Source organism: Alexandromys fortis, unplaced genomic scaffold (assembly GCF_014885135.2).
Source record: "Alexandromys fortis isolate MF-2015 unplaced genomic scaffold, M_Fortis_MF-2015_v1.1 scaffold_73, whole genome shotgun sequence".
Classification (NCBI taxonomy): domain Eukaryota; kingdom Metazoa; phylum Chordata; class Mammalia; order Rodentia; family Cricetidae; genus Alexandromys; species Alexandromys fortis.
Genome location: NW_026067959.1, coordinates 964,668 through 984,169, shown reverse-complemented (window position 1 = coordinate 984,169; position 19,502 = coordinate 964,668). Strand labels below are relative to the sequence as shown.

Sequence of the window (19,502 nt, the reverse complement as noted above, 5' to 3'; positions counted from 1 at the left end):
TTGCCCATGGGAAGAAGTCTTCCCCCCATCCCATCTAGAACCTACATCAGAATGCCAACATGAATCCCTGCAGACTCCCAAACAAGTGGGAGGAGAGAATTTCACTACAAGCTGAAGATTTTGCAATAACAAATCAAAGAGATTATGAAAATGAACATTGAAGCTATTTTTTTCACTTGGTCTTCATTTTTGCTGTCTGCTTCCAATGCCATTCCTACCACCAGGACACCTCTAGGTTCCTCCACAAAAGCTTTGCCCTTTGCATTGACAACACTGATTATAATCCTATCCCACTCTGGTAAAACACTTTTGCATTTTGCATTCCCCCAAAATATTGCAAGAGCTAAACACAGGCTCATGTATGCAATCCCAGCATTCAGGCTGTGGTCACTCAGGAATGACTACAATGAATTCATCGACCATCTGTGCCATAGAGCGAGTTCTAGGCCATTTTCAGAGACAGTGAAATCCAGTCTCAGAAAAAGAAAAGAGAAAAAAGAAAAACATTAAATCTTGTGACATAGGATCCTCAAAATAGCCCCATGTAGGGTTAAGTCATTGTCTTCATTTGTAAATGAGGAGTAACACAGACTCAGAGGAGGACCTGGTCTAAGTCATGACAGCTCATGAGGAACAAAGGCAAATGGAGGACTACGTCCCCAGCTGTCTGGCCATAGATAGCCCTTTCTGCTGCTTCAGCTGTAACTGTTTCTACAAAGAACGAACACCTGAGTCGGTGGAAGATTTCATCCTCAAATCTTACTTGTCTCAATGAATTAACCTTGATGCCCCTTCCAACAGTTTCAGAGGGAAGGGAACAGAAATGAATTTTTGTTTATGCTCTTCAGGTTAAGCAATCACTCATCAATGGCGAGCAAACCGTTCGATTGAGTCATGATCATGTGGCGGGCAGTACCTGCCCTCCACCACCAAAACCAAAGCCAATGAACTAATAATATTTCTGAAGTGTTGTGAAAGGGCCCTTCTAAGGAACATGAGAGTTATGTTATATGATTTTAAATATGATGTTTTCACTGAAATTAAAGTTTCATCAAGGATGCTTGCCACAGGGTGCCAACTATAAATATTATATAAATATTACTGTCTTTTTTTCCACTCTAAGCACCAAGAGGAAATAGACTTTCCCAGCTAACAGCTTGGGATTGCAGATCCCCCCCTTTTTTAATCTCTATACCTTAGATTTTATTTTACTGGTTTGGGATACAAACATAGCTATGTTGGCCCATTTAGGTAACAGTTTGTTCTTCAGACACTAGCTCATAAAAAAAAAGCACCAAATGATAAAGCAGGCTTTGCTCTGATACCAACAGTATGACTTCACTACATAACATGACAGTGGCGTAGAAGCATTGCTGGGCCTGGGGACTGTCAATCTTAGTGACAGTCTTTATTAGTCAGGTTGGAAGGCCTCCCACTCAGGGGAACTCAGGGGTATGAAATCTCTCAGAAAGAGCCTTAAGGTACAGCAGCCAGACAGCTTAAAGTCTTCCAAACGGATGAGTCTACTTAGACAAGCCCGTTACTGCGGATGAAACATTAAGCCACGGAGACAGCTATGACTTGTAGATTTGATATGGTGTGCTAATTCTTGAGAGAAAATTTTAAGATAAGAAGTGCAAACTTTCATACTGGACTGAACCGTCAAGAGCAGCTGAACCAACAAAACATTTTCCTCGCAGGCACCCTTGGTTAGGGACTTTGACCTTGAAATGATAGGGAAGCATGTTTCTAACAGAACCCAAAATTCTCAAATACCCTTTCTTTTGTGGGTGATTGTACACATCGCTAACTATTTTGTGGAAAGTGCATTTTTCTAAAACTAATTAGAATCATTTGTTTTCTATCTTCTTCATAGCAAGCAAATGAGTCAATATCCTGACTGGCAAAGGTGTTCAAAGAAATCATATTTGCCCTATAAACACCTGCCAAAGTGTTTTCCTTATGCCTCGCTGCTGGTGTTGAATTCAAAGAGGGACCAGGAAAGGAAGAAAACCGTACCTTTAAGTATTTTGTCTGCTTCGTCAAACATGAAATCCTGGCTCAGCGGGAGTGTAAAGGACGCCCATGTCTCCGCCTAACGCCCACCCTATGCTTGGCTCCCTCGTTCACTCATGCACTCTTTCTGTTGCTTTTCTTTCCTGAAGGTGAGTCAAAGTCTTCCCTAAACTTTCCAGGAATCTTTCCTTTAGCCCATCTTTTACCTATTTCAGACAAGCACATGATGTTTTAGAATCACCCACGATGATTTCAATGAAGCCAGTAGACCAGAACACAGCCGTGGATTGAGATTCCCTCCACTCTGCAGCCTCACAGTTGCTTCCTGTCAAAATGAGCTTGCGTCTGCACATGCGTGGTGTGCTTTCACCCCAGGCTTAGCACTGGGGCAGCAGTGCTGCTCAAAGAATTTCTCACACAGCCAGTGCTGCTGAAAATAAGACAATGCTTTTCAATTCTTTACTGAAAAAACCTTTTTAGTCCCTGAAATAATGGTATATTAAGGATCGTGGGGGGGGGCTGAATTTGTATGTCACATGAGTGTGGGTGCCTGCAGAGGCCAGGAGATGGTTTTGCATTCTTTGGAACTGAGTTACAGATAGTTGTGAGCCACTAGTCCTGAGCACTAGGAACTGAACTTAGATCCTTTGGAAGATCAGCAAAGAGCCTTTAAACACTGGGGCATCTCCTAGACCAAGTGGTAATATGAAATAAGAAGTTAACTTAGTCATTTGATGCTGAGCTAATTAATACCATGAAAATAAGAACTCATTTTTACCTTCTTCAAAGAATTTGGAAACTATATGATGCAACCTATAGTATGGTATTTTGTACATGATAGAATTTTGGGTGTTCAATGAAAAAGCTGATATAGCCAAAAGGTTTTGAAAACTTTTTTTTTTAATTAACTGTTGGAAAACTTCAAAAGCATGTAACAAAGGTCTTGTTTTTCAACGTTGTAACTCATGTTTTTCTTTTCATCAACAAAATAAAAATGGAACTGCAAGAAACAAAACATTGCTGTGCTAGAGCAAGCGCTCAGGGAAAGGCCCCTTGGATCTGAGAAGCCCTCGTGGCAAATATTTAAACTTGTTATCTGATAAATTATGCTACACCACTCAGATGTGCCAGCTGCTGCGGAGTCACACAGGGCAGTTAATACTTATAACTTTTAGCTAGGCTCATAAAATATATCAATCCAAATGCGACTCTAAAGGAATCGCTCAATCACTGTGTGTCCAAGGTGAAACCCTTTTGATGTTTCTAGGAACTCAGACTAAGACCATTTTATCACTTCCCTTTCTAGGTAAACAATTACGACACCCTGGTATGTTTAGTTAGCAACGATATTTCAACTAATGTGGTCAAAAGAAACTCCTGTGGCTAAATTTAAATGCTTATCTCCAGTGAGTTTCACCCCCGCCCCCACAATAATCACATTGAATCACATTTAAGTCAAGGGGTTCTATTCTTAAAGCATATTTCTAGTTCATCTAATTCTCCATTTCGCCTCAAATTATTTTCCCAGTTATGTCCGCCTAAACTGAAGGGGATCACTTTTCTTTGAGGAGGACAGTCTATTTGTCATTTCCATCTGCTCTCTTTGCAACTAAGATGAAGTAATATTTCTGCTTCATACAATTCTGTACCAACAAACCAAAATGACAAGTAATTGATCATGGGGCAGAGTCTTCAAAAGGTTAGGAGTTTGTGAAATAGTATTCTCCTCAAATGCAAGTCTTTTTACCTTATTGTCTTTGTCAATCATTTTTTGCTGTAATAGCTGTAATTATGGTAAGCACATGAAGTACAGCATGACATGGTGTGTCCTAAGATGTAAGTTTGTGTATACTAAATCCACTTTTTGTTACTGTGCTTGATGAACCATGAAACAATGTCATAGATACTTACCATATGAAAAACAAAATTAGACTTTTTTTGCCCAAAAACTGAGGCCTAAAGGTCCAGAAACATGTAGAGTGGTTCATATGGGATGCATCTTGGCTACATTAAAAATTTAAAGGGCTGATGATGTTTCTAAAGATTCTGAAGATACATACACACGTAGACTCTTTAGAAACATGCATATGCGTGTACATGTATGATATATATATTACATATAATATATATATATAATATATATATATATAATCTTCTACGAATAGACTTGAGTGGAACAGATGTTGCTAAGTTTTTCAAGGTAAACTGGGATGCACAGTTACCTTCCACATACAGGCATTATAAGAACTCTGGACTATTTCATCAATAACCAGCCTCACATATCCCAAAGCACGCAATGGTCCCTGAAGTAAAGGTGTACTGTAAAGTACATCTTTGATATGTGTGCATTCATCTGGACATTTTCCACTAAACTATTTGTTTCTAAATATAAAATTCCTTTCTTCAAAATTCCCATAAACAATCTATTGAACCTGGCCTTTCTGTAGCGGTTTTATAGTTTTGACTTGAAAACTCACTCTGGTCACTGCTGACCCACTTGGCTAAGATCCGGACTGAAAACTCGGCTCTCACAGAGTGGGCGTGTGCTGCGCTCATGCTGTGCTCCACAGGCTATGCTCAGGACATGGTTTGTGGAGGAGGTCCCACACCTGAGCTGCTCAGCAGAAAGGGCTGCCAAGAAAATCTCTTCCGAGCCCTGAGTGCCGCTTGCACTTACCAACGTTTATACAGAAAAAATAATTTTAAAGTATTCTAGTCTGTCATTATTTTAAAAGATAGATGTATGTAACAAACTATAGAAATGATCCCGAAAGTATAGTTTTTAAGATGGAAGTATGTAAAAGCCAACCGGGCCATGTTTCAGGGAAGACCAGGCTCACATACCACTGCCGCCTATAAAAGAGGCCATTATTAAGTTTGATCCGTACAAGAGCTTATCTACCCATTTCATCAGAACCGATCAGTAAAGTTTCAGAAATTATGCATTCAATTGCTAAACACGGTCATTAAAAATTAAACTCCAAAATATAAATTTATTAAAAGGGAATACATACTGAAAAACACATTGTTCCCTTGTTGGTTAGCTACATTTTACTATCAACGCTTAGAGTTATTGTTGTCTTTTCGATCTGTGTTTAGGATTACAATGGCGTGTTCCTGCCCTCCCTTCCATCTCCATGTTTAGTGAGGTCACCCTGGAGTCCTAGAGCCAGCCAAGGCACCAAACCCATCTCCTCTCCACTTCACAGGGCCCTGGAGCTCACACATTCACCGGGCGGCAGGAGCTCTGTCCTTAGCTAATGATCTGACTGGTCTCCCAGCTGCTGCATCATTTGCCTGGACTTTGCCTTTCTCTTCAGCTCTTGAAATATTTAAACACCTTCCTCATTCCAAAGCTCTCAAAAACTCACATAATCTTGGTTTCGAGTCTTTTTGTTAGTGGGATCGTGCACATCACAAACAATTTGATATCCTGGTGGGCCTCTCACAGCATGTTGGACGTTATGATCTCAACCTTAAAGGTCATTCTGCTTCTATTGATCCACAGGAGTACAAAAGAAAGGTGCTGTGTATTTTGTTTCATTTAAGCCTGTGCCCTGTTTTTCTCAAAACATCAAATTGTTATAGGCCTAGCTGGGAAGGGAACAATGTTCTTACTTGCATGATTAGCTTAAAATATCTAGTTATTCAGTATTTCATGGCAGAGATAACTCAGTAATTTTTTCCATTTTCTCTTGTACCTCAATAATTCAATTTTGCTTTGTATATCAAGGTATTATCAGGTTCATCCCAGAGGCAAAATCCATATGTCCTATTGAGCTGAACTCTGAATATTGATGAATCATGATACTATAGTCCAAAGCTTCATATGGAAGTTCTAATTTGAGTTCACAAAAGCAATCAAGTTGTGTTGATTTAAATTTATTCCATTATGAAAGTCAACAAGGTGCACAAAGAAATATTAGACTGAAACATGAGTCCAGGTTTATAAAGATTAGCATATCTTCCAAGAAAAGGAACAGCAAGGTGGACCCTGCAGACTTAGATTTTTAGAAGTTTGTTACAAGCTTTAAAACCGTATTCACCATCCTATATATATGGGATCGCCATAAAATAACAATAACTGATTTCTCTGGGTACCTCATAGACATGCATCCATTTATATTTAGTTACACATTTTCACTAGGTTAATGATATCTCTATAATATAAAAATGATCTGATATTGGAAGTCACACAGTCCTAAAGTAAAAATAAATGCAGTCTTAATGTTCCTACCCTATTTTGTTCTCCTTTTAAATTTTTCACTGCCTGTCATTCTGTTGCCTAGTAACAAACTACTATAGTTCATTTTTTTCTTTTTTATTGAAAATAGTTTTTTTAAATATATTCCAATTATAGTATTCCCTCCCTCTACTCTTGCCTGTTCCTGCTCCCCTCACATCCCATGCTGCTCCATACCCTTTCTGTCTCTTCTTAGAAACCAAACAGGCATCTAAGTAATAATAATACAATAAAATCAAAAACAAGCAAATTGGAATATAACAAAACAACCAAACAAGAAAAAGAGCCAAGGAAAACTCAAGAAACACATACCAGAGACACACACCTTTACACACTCTGGAATCCCATAAAAACCTGCTAGGCGCCATACTGTGTATGCAAAGGATTCCTTACAGGTGGGGGGAAAAACAAAATAAAACGAATGCTAACATTATGCCTCAACATTATGAGACAAAGAACCTACGAAGATGTTTTCTGTTGCCCATCTACTCCTGGGCATGGGGCCTACCCTGAAGAATGGTTGATTTCCTCAGTGAGACTCTTTTGGAGCAAACTAACTTTGCATCTGCTAGTGGCTGTCAAGAGAGCTTCTGAGACAGGGATGAGTGTGTGTCCACTTCTTTCAGCTCTAGGATTCCATCTGACGCAGACGTGAGCAGGCCCTGTGCATGATGCCACAGCTCAGGACAGCAACGCCACTTTGAGATTTCACAGGAGAGAGAAAGTGAAAATGGCACAAAACGGGAAGCGAACAACTGAGGAAGAAAGGAAAATGGTCACGAGTTGCCTGCTGAGTCTCACTTGCATTCCTTGCTGGCCCCGCCTTCATTCTGGAGTATAAGAATCACTCAGGTTGCTCCTCTCCTGGCTTCCTCTCAAATTGTCACTTGGCAACTGGAGAGCAAGAGGGGGAGGGGAGAGCTTCCAGAACATTTCATTGCCTTTATTTCCCACCCAAATATATAATGAGGCCCTTCACAGCAATATCTACATTGATCTCTTCCGTGATTTTAAAATCTTGGTAGGCAATGGCAACGTGGTTCTAGTGTGTTCTAGGAGACCATGGTTATGAACAAACCCACTTTTCTCTGGATCCCTCTAGCTGTTGGGGTAGTAATGGCTTCCGGTCGCCTCCCTAACTCCTGGCACATGCTGGAGCTGCCCCAGCACATACGAGCCAGCGCTCTCCATTAGACTCCTTCGGCTGGAGCACTGTACAGTTATTTTTGCTGTGCTAACTGAAGCAGGGGAGGAAGACTGGATAGACAAGAAACCGGCATGAGTCATCTGCTTTACATCCTAGGTAGTCGGGATTCCTGCCATTGCAGGTTATGGAAAACAGCAGGGGAAACAGCACAAAATGAGTAGGAATATGTATCGAGCCCTTTTGGTGTACAAGTGGCTTTCTGAGCCTTGAATGTTGACCAATGAAGAGGCCGATGTTCAGAGAGCATTCTAACGAAAATCACAGGTTTCAAAGCCACAAGCAGAGAACTGACTTTTGAGCTTTGCTATTAGAGAATGCTTCCTGCTTAGCAGACATTGAGTATACATTAAGACATAATTCAGAGAGGGTTGAGGAACTTGAAATATATACATCATAAATGTCAAGTAATGACATCCAAGAGACGGTAATGGCCTTACCAAGCTTTATCACAAAAGGCACATGCTATTTTGGGGTTATTTGGTGGAATTTGCAATCTTTGTGTCCGTGACAGTTATTTGGTTTTTTTGTTGTTGTTGTTGTTGTTGTTCTTCTTCTTCTTCCTCCATGGCAATGACTTCTCATCACTCTTGTGTTTTATGGAGATGCCCACTGCATTTTAAAACACAAATGTTAGGTTGTAGAAGCAACCCTCATGTGCTTCCATTCCCAGGGTATTAGCCTACACCTCGTCACTCCCAAATCCCTCTCAAGAAACAGACACTTTTATCCAAGTACTTTCTGGACCACATCCGTATCTCCTTAGGAACCTGATTTACAATCTTTAACTAACTACCCATCTCTCGGCACCAGACTGCCACTGCCAGGACCCTTTCCATTTCTGCCAATGCACGCACAGTAAGTCCCCTCCCCCACTCGCCCAAGGGGGAAACCTTAAGCTCTTGCTTCCTTCTGCTAAGTCTCCAGTCCCTTCTCACCCTGATCACAATATTCATTTCTTCACTGTTTGGGCTCCTGCTCTTTATTTTGTTCTTCGCCTATTCCTTCTATGCTGCCAGGATGAATGTTGTAGATCTAATATACAATTACTCTCCTGCTTGAAATTGCAGCCAGCCAGGCCTGGTGACAAACACTTGTAATTCCAGCATTTGTGAGGCTGAGGCAGGAGCATCACTAGAAGTTCCAGGGCTGGATAGGTTTCATATTGGGTTCTAAGCCGGTTTGAGCTAGCACCTAAAAAATAAAGAAAAAAAGTAAAACCAAAACAGGGCTAAAATTCTCCCAGTCAGTCCATACACAGCGTCCATGATGCAGCCTCAATGCTTGCATGCAGGGTATTTTATCTGTCTCTTCAAGCTCTAAATGCCATGGTTCATATGCACACTTCTGCTGAGGGCTCTCTCAGTCTTGGGCTACTTATAGGTTTATTTCCCTTACTTAAAGCTATTTGGCACTTTAGACTTTCTGAAGCATCTTATGAACTCTCCGTAAGACTTTTCCTTCTCTGGAGTCTGTTCTGAGTCCCCCCCCCTCCCCCAGCCATACTCAGAGCTCTTCCCTATGATTCCTGTCCTGGGTCATCACAAGACGCAGTGCCCACCTTCAGCGTACTATCAAGGTACTGATCAGATTGAGGTGGATGCTCAGTTTCTGCCATTCGGAGACTTCCTGCAGGGCAAGAAGAGACCTAGGGTCCGTGCACTCGAGCCCAGGCCCTGCACCTTGTCACACAGCAGATGCTCAATAAATACAAGAATGAAGAAGTCTGCCCTAAAAACCTGAGAGGAACACATGGTGTTCCACTGTCAAGTTCTTTAGAACATTTTTCTTTTACTAGTTTAACACTATTGCTTGTTCTCTTCTCCTGAAATTAGATTCAACATGTACACATCTATTGTTTAGCTTTGTCCGGCCAGCTCTCTAAGTCATTAACCAAAAAATTAGATTTTGATACATAGAAAACTCAAGGCAGGAAAAGGCTATTAAGGATTCATGAGATACCCATTGCAAGTCCCCAATCTTTGGCTTTCAGTAGTGAAGCGGATGCGGTGCAGAATCTACTTCAGATAAACATAAATATCTAATGACAATCTACTTCTATACTCCCCCGTATAGAATCACAAAGTGAACACCCCCCCCCAAAAAAATGGTCTTCCTTTGTAGCATGACTACAGTTGAACAGCAACAAAATGTCTGAGCATCATATGTGGGTCATCGTATGTTGAGAGAGTAACAGGATCAACAGATTCTTTCTGTAACTTTTACTGAAAGAAAAACCTTATCCGATTTGCCTCTTTGATAAGCTAGTAGGCTAAAAGATGGACCCAAGCCATAGCTTGGTTCACAGGTGTCTTCTCAACTCCCATGCACCAGAAGAAAATCGTGACTTATTAACAAAACATTTCCGACTCCTGGCTTATGAACCAGTACTGCCAGCGGCACTGGAAGTGTTTAGGCAAGTTAAGGCTGAGTAATACATTTAAGTGGCACATGTATTATAATGCATAGTTCTGTCCATATTAAGGTAAACCCCCTGAACCTGCTCACTTAGTAATGAGAGGTCTGTTTGCACAGGATCCACTCTTCTTTTTGGTTCTAAGTTAAATGATTTTTGAGGGTGTTACTTTAGAGAAAAAGTGGTTCGGGATTTAGCAGGAGGAAGGAAGGGTGCAGGGGAGGGGGGAATGTAAAAGGTGATAGCCCTGTCATACTCTCCTCAAGTTGGGTCCTCGCAGAAAGTCCATAGTTGGAACTATGATTATAAAGAGTGCTTTTCCAGAAGGTGTCACTAGGAACTATGAATACCTTCCTAGTTTGTGATGTGTGTTGGTATGTCAGGGAACCCATGCTCAAAGGCTGCCCTGGGTGCAGTGTTGCGCAGGAGGAAGGAGAGGAGACCACAACTTCTCTTTTCATACTCTTTATTGCCAAGAGTTCAAAATGGTCAACATAAAAAAAAGAACATCTTCATAATAAATACTGCTCTTGGGGCTGTAATAAATAAAATGTTTATTAACAAGGAATGCACTTTTCCAGCCACAAGTGTATTCAAAAATAACCAAAAAAAATTATATATGGCCATAGTTCACAGTTAAGCAGCCAAAAGTGGCTCTGATTGTAGCCTTTAAACAACAAGGGAGCACCCTCCCTTCTCCCTCCCCTTCAGGAAGTATATTCACAGTTCCAAGTCCTCCGGCTGAAAGTACTCTCCACACAGAGAACTTAAGAGTCAATGCATCTTTCTGCAAAATTGTCCGATAAACCTTTTAGCGACAGGTACTTCAGGAAAACTGCCTTCTCCTCCACCCTTGGATTGTCCACAGTCAACTGTACACCTTACGCCGGCCTGGTTCCAGCAGTCCAGCAGGCCACTGAGGATCTGTCTTCGTACCACCCCCTGTCCATCTTTGCTGACATGCTCTATGTCCTGCCGCTGGCTTCCCTGTTGATCTCACAGTGGAAAGGAGTCCCATAGGGTCCACTCGAAAAGGTTTTCAGTTACACCTCTGTAAGAGCATGTTCAGGGCGTATTCCATCCGATGTTTTAGTTCTAACGAACAGCCAGACATCAACAGCGTCGTCAGTCTGAAGGTTGTAGATATCCTGTCCTCATTGATGTATGTGAGCAGGTATTCTTCATTTTGGTTACAGATGATTATTTTTGTATGATCGTGGTAGAAATTCACCTTTAAAAAATAAACACGGGCATTAGGACTTGCTAAATACTCAAGAAGGAATAAAAGTTCTGCCAAAAATTAAATCAGCTAGGTAGACCTAGGTTTTAGGACATGCGCCTCCACGAAAGGCTCAGTTACCTGAAATGTGCCATCATTGAATAGCATCATTAAGGCTTTATCAGACTTTAACCACTGAAGGAGGTAGAGCCGCGGTCTTCGAATATCAGTAACACTAGGGAGATCGCCACCCTGTAAGAAGTCAGGAGAGACAGTTAGTGCCAATGAAACTTGTACCATGTGAGCATCACTCAGTGCCTCTCAAACTCTGAAGCCTTGGAGTGGCCTCCAGATTCCTGGCTCTGCTCCACAGAGACCCTGATTCATTGCATCTAAGATAAGACATGAGAATCTGAACTAAACACACTTCAAAGTGATGCAGATGCTACCAACTCTAGGCTGCGTCCAGTATCTTGTCTCTAAAGCTGCGGTACTTACATCCATGAGGTTCTCCTCCATGTAGTGAGAGAAGTATTTCAGCACCGTCACTTGACTAATGAATTGTTCGGGGGCATCTGTTGCCGGGAAAACAGAACACTGGCCAAGTTCTGCGTAATAGTGGACCGTTCTAAAAATCGGGGAAGGATAGAAGAGAAAAATGAGAAGCAATTAATCACCGTTTCCAGATTTCATTAGCGCGATAGCAGAGACATGGCAGACTGCATTAATCAGAGGTGCTTACTTTTTGTCTGGAAGGAGGCTCATGTGGGCGCCATTGTTGAAAAGAACTCCAACAGTGTGGTCCGAGAGCTGGTACCCAAAGCCGTATTTGTTGGAGTAATCGACCCATTTGGTGACCCACTGAAAGGACGCGCTCAGCTGCTCTTTGGGGATACAGTCTGCTTCCGGCATATTTTCTAGACATCCCCGAAGGACTCTTGCCACTGTGTCTGCAACACTTCCCATGGTGCTGTCTTCAAGGCCTGGGAAGTCACAAAGACGGAAATTACGGCATTGTTTACACCCCCAAACCACAGGTCCTGGTGTTTCCCTACACTAATTCGAAAGACACAGAAATCAAGGTTACTCAGTGTCTTTTCTCCAATTCTATAATTTTGCTTCTGTGTTAAATTAGATTATTAAATTGTATGGTTACTTAGCATACAGGACTAGTCTTAGGATTTCTGGTTTCAACCGCTTACATTCACTGCTGCTGCTGCAGCTGCCAAGCGTCCCTCTGACTATCATCCGGATCGCATCCCCAATCTGCTGCTTGTTTTCCACTGCGGAGGTTCCAGATCTGGCAACTGTAGTGGTAGGCGGCTGCAGCTCCTTCAAAGGACAAGAAGGAACCATACGATGAGTCAAGGAACTAAGTCTATTTATATTTGAAACTTCAGGTTACAATGAGATTATGCTAATTACTGGAAAAGCTTATCCGAAAGCAATGGCCCATAAGGCCAGAGCAAAGCTTACTGCAGTCTCAAGAATGGCAACATGGCTTCAGCCCTAATCATCATCAAAATGCTGATGGCCCGAGAATGGGAATGACCTAAAATGTCTACACGCTTGTGTTCTTCTTGCCCAACATACCTCATCGGTTCTGCGTTTGCTGGGTTGCTGGGTTATCGAAGTCTTTTTCAAATCGTGCCTAAGCTTGTAAATGTCTTCATCTTCTTTGGACACTTTATCTGTAAATTGAGGAAAAGAATGGTACATGTTAATCTACCCCAGTGAGGATGGAACAGAGCTAGCTCTGTGTCTTCTGGGCATCCACAGCAAAACCAGCTTTTCATCATTGCCATCACCGGCAGTTAGACACGCAGCACACTTCAGTGTTCAGCAAACAAAAGCTGTCAGTCCTAGGTGCATATTTATTACGCTGCTAGTGTCCAAGTCAGCAAGGTGCAAATGTACGGGTGAAATTCAGCCAGTAGTAAAGCCGCAGCCCGGTCATCAAATTCAAGGGTAATCATGGGTACAGGAAGGGGAAGAGGAGTCTTAACACTTACTGTGTGTGTCGTTATATCTTGCTTTGTCTTTCTTGCCACCAAAAAGAGCAGCAGCGGCTTTCTTAAAGAAATTCTTGGCCGGGCTGGATAAGTGGAAGTCTGGCACTGTATGGCAGCAGCTAGAAGAAAGCCTGTCCGGAGTGAAGCCCTGCGGAATCAGAAGAGAACTTCAGAAACCTCTTCGACCATCGGGGCAACGGCAGGCCGTTTTTCAAAGAGAGGTCAGAGAGGGCACTGACCTGCAGGAAGAAGTCATGCCGAATGATGTCATCCAAGCTGGGGCGGTCCTCTGGGTTTTTGGACAGCATGCTAGCTATTAAGTGCTTAGCTGGGGCCAGTAATGAAGACGGCATCGTATACCTCGCTTCCCTTATGCACCTGTACGTTTCCTTCAGGTTTGTGGTTTCGAATGGCGGCCTTCCTAGCAGCATCGTGTACCTGGGTACACAGAAACACATCTTCAGGAACGGTCTAAAAGGAACTCTTTCTGAACCTCATGACCGGGTCAAATTCGCTTTTTAGGCACTCTGCCATTTACTTACATCACACAGCCCAAGGCCCAGATGTCTGATTCACAACCATGTCCTTGTTTGTTGAGGACTTCAGGAGAGAGATAATTGGGGGTACCACATATTGTTCTGAAAAGACAGAAGATAGCAAGATCTCATTAGGAACCATTGCATTCATTAAACTTATTTCTCTGGGGGTGACTCAATGGAAAATAAAACCTTGAAGTTTTATGCTGTGTTTTGATTTGATCACGTTTCCTTTGATAAGTTTTTAATGAGTGTACAGTTTTGGTCAGCTCGTAGGACCAAGTGTTTTTAACCAACTGAGACCCAGATGGTTTATATATTTCAGACAAAATAAAACATCTGCTATCTGAATAATCAGTGTCGAGGTGTAAGTCACCCGTGTCCACAGTGGACACTTGTTTAAGCAACACTACCATGGTTTACAGGTTTTAGTGTGAACTTTCTATGAAGTAACAAATCGGAGGTAATAAAGGTGTATTTGGTCTCCATGAAACCCAGGTAAGACATGACTCTTACCTCCTTCTGTGTTCCAATGGTTCCAGTCTGGCTGCCAAACCAAAGTCGCCAACCTTCAGTTCCATGGCTTCGTTAATAAAAAAGTTCCCTAGGGGACAGAAAAAAAATGAATTGTGAACTCCCTTGGAATAATGGAGCTTCCTTGGAGGCCAACATCCTCCACTAAAGTGTCACCCATTCAAAAGACTGGATCCCAATTAAGAACACTCGGGGAGGATGGGAAAAACCGACATCTCTCTAACACCCCCACCCCCACAGCTTCCCCAGCTTCTGCAGTGGAGGGCTTACCTAGTTTGAGATCTCTGTGCAGGATTTCTTGCTCGTGAAGGTACTTGAGTCCCGACACAATCTGCCTGAGGTAGTATCGGACTTCTGGCTCTGTCAACACCTTTCTTGCTTTCAAGATGTGAGCCATGGACTAGGAAGAGAAGGGGGGGGGAGAGAATTTGTCAAACTGTCAGCCAAATCCGGTTTCCCTTTGCCCAGACTAGTGGTGCCAGTTGACACGGTGGGAGAATGAACTGTCCCGGCTAAAACCCCAGCTAAAATGTGTTCCAAACACCACATCAGCTTTCTGTTGGAGAGTGCACCGCCTGGGAGTTAGCCCTTACCCGTCTGCTGCAGTATTCCAAGAGAATGTAAATATTTTCTTTGTCTTCAAAGTAGTGGTAAAACTGCACTACGTGCTTATGATGCAGGATTCTGTGAAGCTCGATTTCTTTGTCAATCTAAGAAAAGAAAAATAAGTAGCAAAATAAGGCTTACGCTTATGAGCCTCCCATCGTCTCTGGAAAGGCGGGGCTTACACATGCAGGAGACATTTTTCTAACAGGGAAGGGCCATCCCTGCACACAAAGAAAATACTTTGCTCAACAGTCATACACACCTTTTCCCTTTGATGAGGTTTAGCTACTCGGCTGTGAGGAATAATTTTTGCAGCGTAGACTTTGTTGTTTGTCAGATCTGTCATTTCGTAACACTTTGCAAAGCCACCCTGAGAGGAAACAAAGCCGAGATGGATTTGAGCCGAAGAAAATGGAGGGCCAACGTTTAAAATAAATGAATACATAAATGGAAAGAAAAAGCAAAAATTGGGAACAGAGAAGGGGGTGGGCAGAGGGATGCATTTTGGTTTGTGTAAAATGGTCCCTTCGGGAAGGGAAATACATTCCTGGAAACCTGGGCAGTTACTAGTCTCCTTTTTACAAAGAGCTCTACGGAGATGGGAGTGGAAGGGGGAAAGGTGGAAAATAGCCTCTGAAGAAATTTGACAGTCGAGTTCCCAGGGGATCAGGTGGCTAGAGCTGGGGCTAACTTAGAACGCTCTCAGTCCCTCCTTCGTGGACTTAAGAGCAAAGCCTAGGCTGAGGATGCAAAGCCGATCCCCAGCGCTGTGGGCGCACAGAAGCCCAGGTGAGGGACCCACGTCGCGCGGGGGAGCAGACATCTGGGTGAACGAGAAGCGCGAGCTCAGGGTCCCCGTCGGCTCTACTTGCCCTGGCATCCCGCCCTCCCACTCCGCCGCTGGCCGCGGGCCGGACGCCGGCCGGCAGCTCCTCACCTTGCCCAGCACTTTGCCCCGGCAGTAGCGCTTCCCCGTCGTGGGGTCGACAATAATCCGCGAGATCTCGGGTCCCGAGTGAGAGTGGTGATGATGGTGGTGTGGTGCCGCCTGGGTCACCTGGGTCTGGGGCTGCCCGTCTTCAGAGGGCTGCTGAGGGCGCTTCTTCTTCGAGTCCCCGCCGCAAGCTTTGCCCAGCGCCTGCTCGCACATCTTGGTGCCAGCGGCGGGCTGGTAGGTGATAGTCCGCAGGAGTTCCATCGTGGCCCGACCACCCGATACTGCCTGCTGCCACCTCCGAGGCACGGACACGCGTCCGGGCTAGCTCTGGTTCTCAAGTCCCTGGTCCCTCAGCCGACCGACTATTCTGCTGTCCAGCTCCGCTTGTGCGAGCGAGAGCGAGCCGAGAACCTTTTTATTCTCCGGCTGGGATGGGCGGGGTCTCGTGACGTCAAGGAGGACGCCCCGCCCTCCGGCTTTGGAGCTAGAGCCTTGGATAGGTACGAGTTGGCCGCGTGGCTTCGACCCGGCTTGGAGGTGGCAGAGCGCGAAGTGACCCCGGTTCTTTGCACGCCCTGACTTTGGAGGTGGAAAACAGAAACCCAAGGGTGGACGCCCTGTCGGGTCTCTGGTTGGGCAAGGATGCTGGATGATGATCGGGGGAGTCGCAGGGTTGGCACCGCCCCCTCACCGCCCTCCTGACCACCCCGGACGGGGACACCGGTGTCACCCAGCGAGCCTCGGAGCGCTTGGGAGCCACCGCCGCCACAGCGGGCTCCTTCACGCCTGTCTAGGGCTCCGTGGACCCGGCGGCTGAGTGCCTGAGCGCGCGGAGCCGGGCACCCGGCTGAGTCAGAGCCGCTGAGGAACGAAGCACACTCCTGGTCGCAGATCGGGGTGACCTGCGGTAGTGTGAAAGCATCTGAGCCCCTGCCGCCTCTTCCCAGCGCCTAATAAGTGACCCCCTGTCAAAGGTCAGGCCCTTAACCTTGGACCCGGGCCTGAAGCCCAGCGAAGGTTTGGTGCGCAGCCAATCTAATCATCGGAAAGCAAGAGCGCCATCCTGTGGGATTTTTCATTAAAGCGATTTAACGGTCTGAGTGGGCCGTGGTTAACAACAGTATGGGCTTTGACAGTGGCGCTGAGAAGTGTGCCCCGTTGCTAATTATGATTTTACAATTGAAGTCACATATGACTTCTTGTTCCAAGTGGGTGATTCAAATTGCGTGGATCAAATGGCTCACTAAGAGAAGCGATGTCACTGTCCTAGTATGCAGAGTCAATCCAAGCCCTCCCAGTGGGGTGAAGGGGGGGGGGGCGAACTGACTGGCTGTCAATACGCTCAGAATTTAACTGTTCAGTTCTAACAACGCAGAGGCAGACCCATTTTTGTTCCGATGGCCATGTTGCGGGCGCTCATGGAGTATTGTTCAGTATTGTTAATGTGCTGTATTAAACGCTACTAGCTATTGAAATGCCTATGTCATCTTAATACAAAGCTGAATGGAAAATACTGCTGTGTTACGAGAGGGAAAATAATATTTCTTCCTACCTTTCTAAATGATACTTGTGGTTCCTCAAGCAGGGCAGATTAACCTCAGAAACAAACGATTATTCAAATACATGGAAGATACACGGCGAAATGGGTGCTTTTAGAGGTGGCTTAGAATTGAGGTTCGAATGCTATTTTAAGCCAGAAAGAGTGTGGAGAACGAGAAGGCAATCAGGAACAGGGGTGAGGATTGTTATTTTCCACTGATAAAAATCGTCATTTTTTTTTTCTGGTGCAGGAAACATCCTTTGGGAATTGAGATTTCTTTTAATAAATGTCATTTTTCTTTTCTTACAAAAGAGCAGTATGCCATTTTCAGGGCTTCTGTGGCTAAGTACTTTTTCACTCGGCTCAAAATGATCCTGACTCAGAGGTATATTTATGGTGACGTATTCTGGTTTCCTGTGGACATATTGAAGTGATGTGGTCTAGTCTACATCTTCCCCACCCTACAGGGTGAGGAAACTGAATCCTAGACAATGTAAGTGCTATTACCAATGAATTTTTCATAGAACCATCAAGTTAGGTCAGGTCAACTACATGTCCATCCTTTTGTCTCCGGTAACTTGGTTCATTAGTAGTTATTTTGTATAGGACCCAGTGACACTTAGAATTAGAAACAGGAAGTCTTCCTCCAGACCACTATCAAGCATTGGGAGTTCGGGTGTCAATCACCAGGTACAGGCATTTTACCTCATCCCCTGTTCTAACAGCAACGCACAGAGGAAGTTGCCTCAGCCCTGCAGAGTCTCTGGCCTGTCACTTTCCCTTTCAATGCTTTCCGTCACTGCAAGCCCAGGCATGTTTTCCACAAGGGACAGTAGACTTTAACCCAGGATTATCCCAGGCTTGAATAAGAGGCGGGGCTGGAAGTGGAATAGCAGAATTACACAACCCCCCACCCCCACCACCTTTGTTCATAAACTTGGTATGACCTTTGCTCTCCAGCCCTGTGCAAAGCAATGGAATGAGCCTGCTGGTTTGGAGGAGAGCGCCTCTCCTTTCCCAGGCTGAGTTTGGCACTAATCCTTGTGTGTGTTCACCTGTGTGTGCATGTCTTATGATTAAAAGACTGAAGGAACCCGAAGGATAAGACTTTAAATTTTCAATTTGTAACATACAGTGTTAAATCTTGGTTTTTTTTTTCTGTTTTGTTTTGTTTTGTTTTTAAACTGGGGATACTTTAGTATTTGGTAGACTGCTGACCATCCCATGTGACATTCAGGTCTGCCTTTCAGAAATGATGCAGGCATTTGATAAAATACCAACGCTGAGTCTCAGGGTTCTCCTTGCCAACCGGGCAAGACGATTTTCTCTGTGCTAGCGCCACCATGTGGACAGAGTCAAAACAGCAGTGCATACAGCAACACAAACTGCTCCCCACTAGTAATGAATCTCTAATTCCAAAACATTTCTAGGTAGGTCAATGGTCTGAATGTCAATTTTAATACCAAAATCCCAGTGGGGCTCCTGGTTACAAAAAAAAAAACTAATAAACTGGTATCAACTTTAAAAGATCAAAAAGCCAAAATCACCTTTAAACAAAGAGAACACAATCTTTGCCTTGCAGCCTTAGGATGAACTTTGTAGCAAGAGAACTGCTAAGTTAATTAGACAAACTTATCAAAGAAGTAGAGCAGAGACTAATGGCCGTCCCCATCTAGAGGGACCTATCGGGTGGGGGACGATGTGATACACTAGTGGGGGATGAGACTGTCTAGAACGTGGAGATTAGAATCAAAGCATTTTTTCCCACACTTAAAAACCTCTATCTCATTCTGCCATGAGATTCCTATGTCAGAGGAGCCTGATTAGGGGCAATGGTGAGAAAGAGGGTTCCAATAGATGTAGCTATTTTTTACAGAAACCAAACATAAGTAGGAAGTCACGGTTAAGTAGGAATGGAATTTACTCGTTGCAACCATACTGGGGAAGACTGGGAATTTCATAAAGCTAAGGGAATGGGCTGGATTCAGCCTTCAAAGCCATGGCTTTAAATCTACCCATATTGCTTGGTAAATTAAAGGCTCGTGTGGTCAGAAAAAGAGAGATATACAGTAAAGATAGATTCAAAGACAACGAACCTCTAAATGGTTTACAGTGTGTTAAAAGATATGCAGGCTAAAGGTTAAAGTTCTTAAAGTAAAAAAAAAAAAAAAAAAGAGTAGTTGGGTGTGGTGGTACACACCTTTAATCCTAACACTTGGGAGGCAGAGGTAGATTGACC

General features: G+C 43.8%; 1 protein-coding gene across 1 annotated transcript; it reads right to left on the bottom strand.

Annotated features, from left to right (window-relative positions):
- Positions 1-10,328: 10,328 nt before the first annotated feature.
- On the bottom strand, positions 10,329-16,120 carry Plk2 (polo like kinase 2). Its single transcript, XM_050152850.1, has 14 exons — positions 15,724-16,120; positions 15,049-15,156; positions 14,774-14,890; positions 14,451-14,580; positions 14,163-14,250; positions 13,653-13,748; positions 13,350-13,548; positions 13,111-13,258; positions 12,692-12,789; positions 12,301-12,430; positions 11,841-12,081; positions 11,597-11,726; positions 11,240-11,350; positions 10,329-11,110 (listed from the first exon to the last, which is right to left on the bottom strand). Exons 1-14 carry the CDS (start codon positions 15,982-15,984, stop codon positions 10,919-10,921), a joined length of 2,049 nt encoding a protein of 682 aa, XP_050008807.1. The 5' UTR covers positions 15,985-16,120; the 3' UTR covers positions 10,329-10,918.
- Positions 16,121-19,502: the final 3,382 nt, after the last annotated feature.